This window comes from Sinocyclocheilus anshuiensis, unplaced genomic scaffold (genome assembly GCF_001515605.1).
Source record: "Sinocyclocheilus anshuiensis isolate Anshui unplaced genomic scaffold, SAMN03320099.WGS_v1.1 C32633928, whole genome shotgun sequence".
Lineage (NCBI taxonomy): Eukaryota > Metazoa > Chordata > Actinopteri > Cypriniformes > Cyprinidae > Sinocyclocheilus > Sinocyclocheilus anshuiensis.
In genome coordinates, this window is record NW_015618666.1 from 1 (window position 1) to 1,215 (window position 1,215).

A 1,215-nucleotide genomic window follows, 5' to 3' on the forward strand; every position below is an offset into this window, starting at 1 on the left:
GGACAAGCTGGAGTTCGTCAAGAGCATCCTGAACATCATAGACTTCGTGGCCATTCTGCCGTTTTACTTGGAGGTCGGCTTGAGCGGACTTTCCTCCAAAGCGGCCAAAGACGTGTTGGGGTTCTTGCGCGTGGTTCGCTTCGTGCGCATCTTGAGGATCTTCAAGCTGACGCGCCACTTCGTCGGCCTGCGTGTATTGGGACACACCCTCCGCGCGAGCACTAACGAGTTCCTGCTCCTCATTATCTTCCTAGCGTTGGGCGTTCTCATCTTCGCCACCATGATCTACTACGCCGAGCGGATCGGAGCCAGCCCCAACGACCCCACAGCTAGCCACCATACTATGTTCAAGAACATCCCCATCGGCTTCTGGTGGGCCGTTGTCACCATGACCACTCTGGGTTACGGAGACATGTACCCTCAGACGTGGTTTGGCATGGTTGTCGGCGCGCTTTGCGCCCTCGCCGGCGTGCTGACGATAGCCATGCCGGTTCCCGTCATCGTCAATAACTTTGGCATGTATTACTCGCTAGCCATGGCCAAACAGAAGCTCCCTAAGAAGAGGAAGAAACACATCCCTCAGGCGGTGCAGACCGGCTCGCCGTCCTTCTGCAAAACGGACCTGAGCACAGCCTGCAACAGCACGCAGGGAGAGCTGTGTTTGGGACAGAGCCGAGGACTGGAGTGCCACCGCTCAGGTGAGAGACGCTCGCCTGCTTCACACGGTAAAAGACGGAGTGTGATGCTTTTTTGGGTGTTCAGGGACTCTGGATGCTGGGGGTATGATGAAAAGCTTGAATTGTAAAAAATACTGTCATAAACATCTAATTTAGGCATTTATTGACATATAAACACGCATATATAGAGCATAGACGCTAGGGCTGATTCTGAGATCTTCCGAATGCTTCGCGATTCTCTCTGGAGTCGATTCTGAGCTTAGATTTTAACAGCAGATGGCGCTCGAATCTATTTTTTATCCGCACACTCAAATGCTCATGAAGAGGAGTGCTTTCACCTGGCTCAGAATGCTTTTATGACCGCGAGATTAATGTAAACGCAGCCAACTGTGAACACCCTTGTAATTCGCTTCAACCTTATCGAATTTAATGAATGATTATTTTAGGTTGAAGTGTGTGTAAGGATTTAGAAACGAGCAGAGTACGGCTGTACAGCATGCAGCGCCATCTGCTGTTCAAAACTAAGCTCAGAATCGAC

The 1,215-nt window shown here is 51.0% G+C and overlaps 1 protein-coding gene across 1 annotated transcript; it reads left to right on the forward strand.

The window, feature by feature from the left end:
- Positions 1 to 4: 4 nt before the first annotated feature.
- Positions 5 to 725, forward strand: LOC107682828 (potassium voltage-gated channel subfamily C member 2-like; the record flags this gene model as incomplete). The annotated part of the gene is made up of 1 exon (XM_016478958.1): positions 5 to 725. A coding segment is annotated over one exon (721 nt), but the record flags the coding sequence as incomplete, so codon positions are not given.
- Positions 726 to 1,215: the final 490 nt, after the last annotated feature.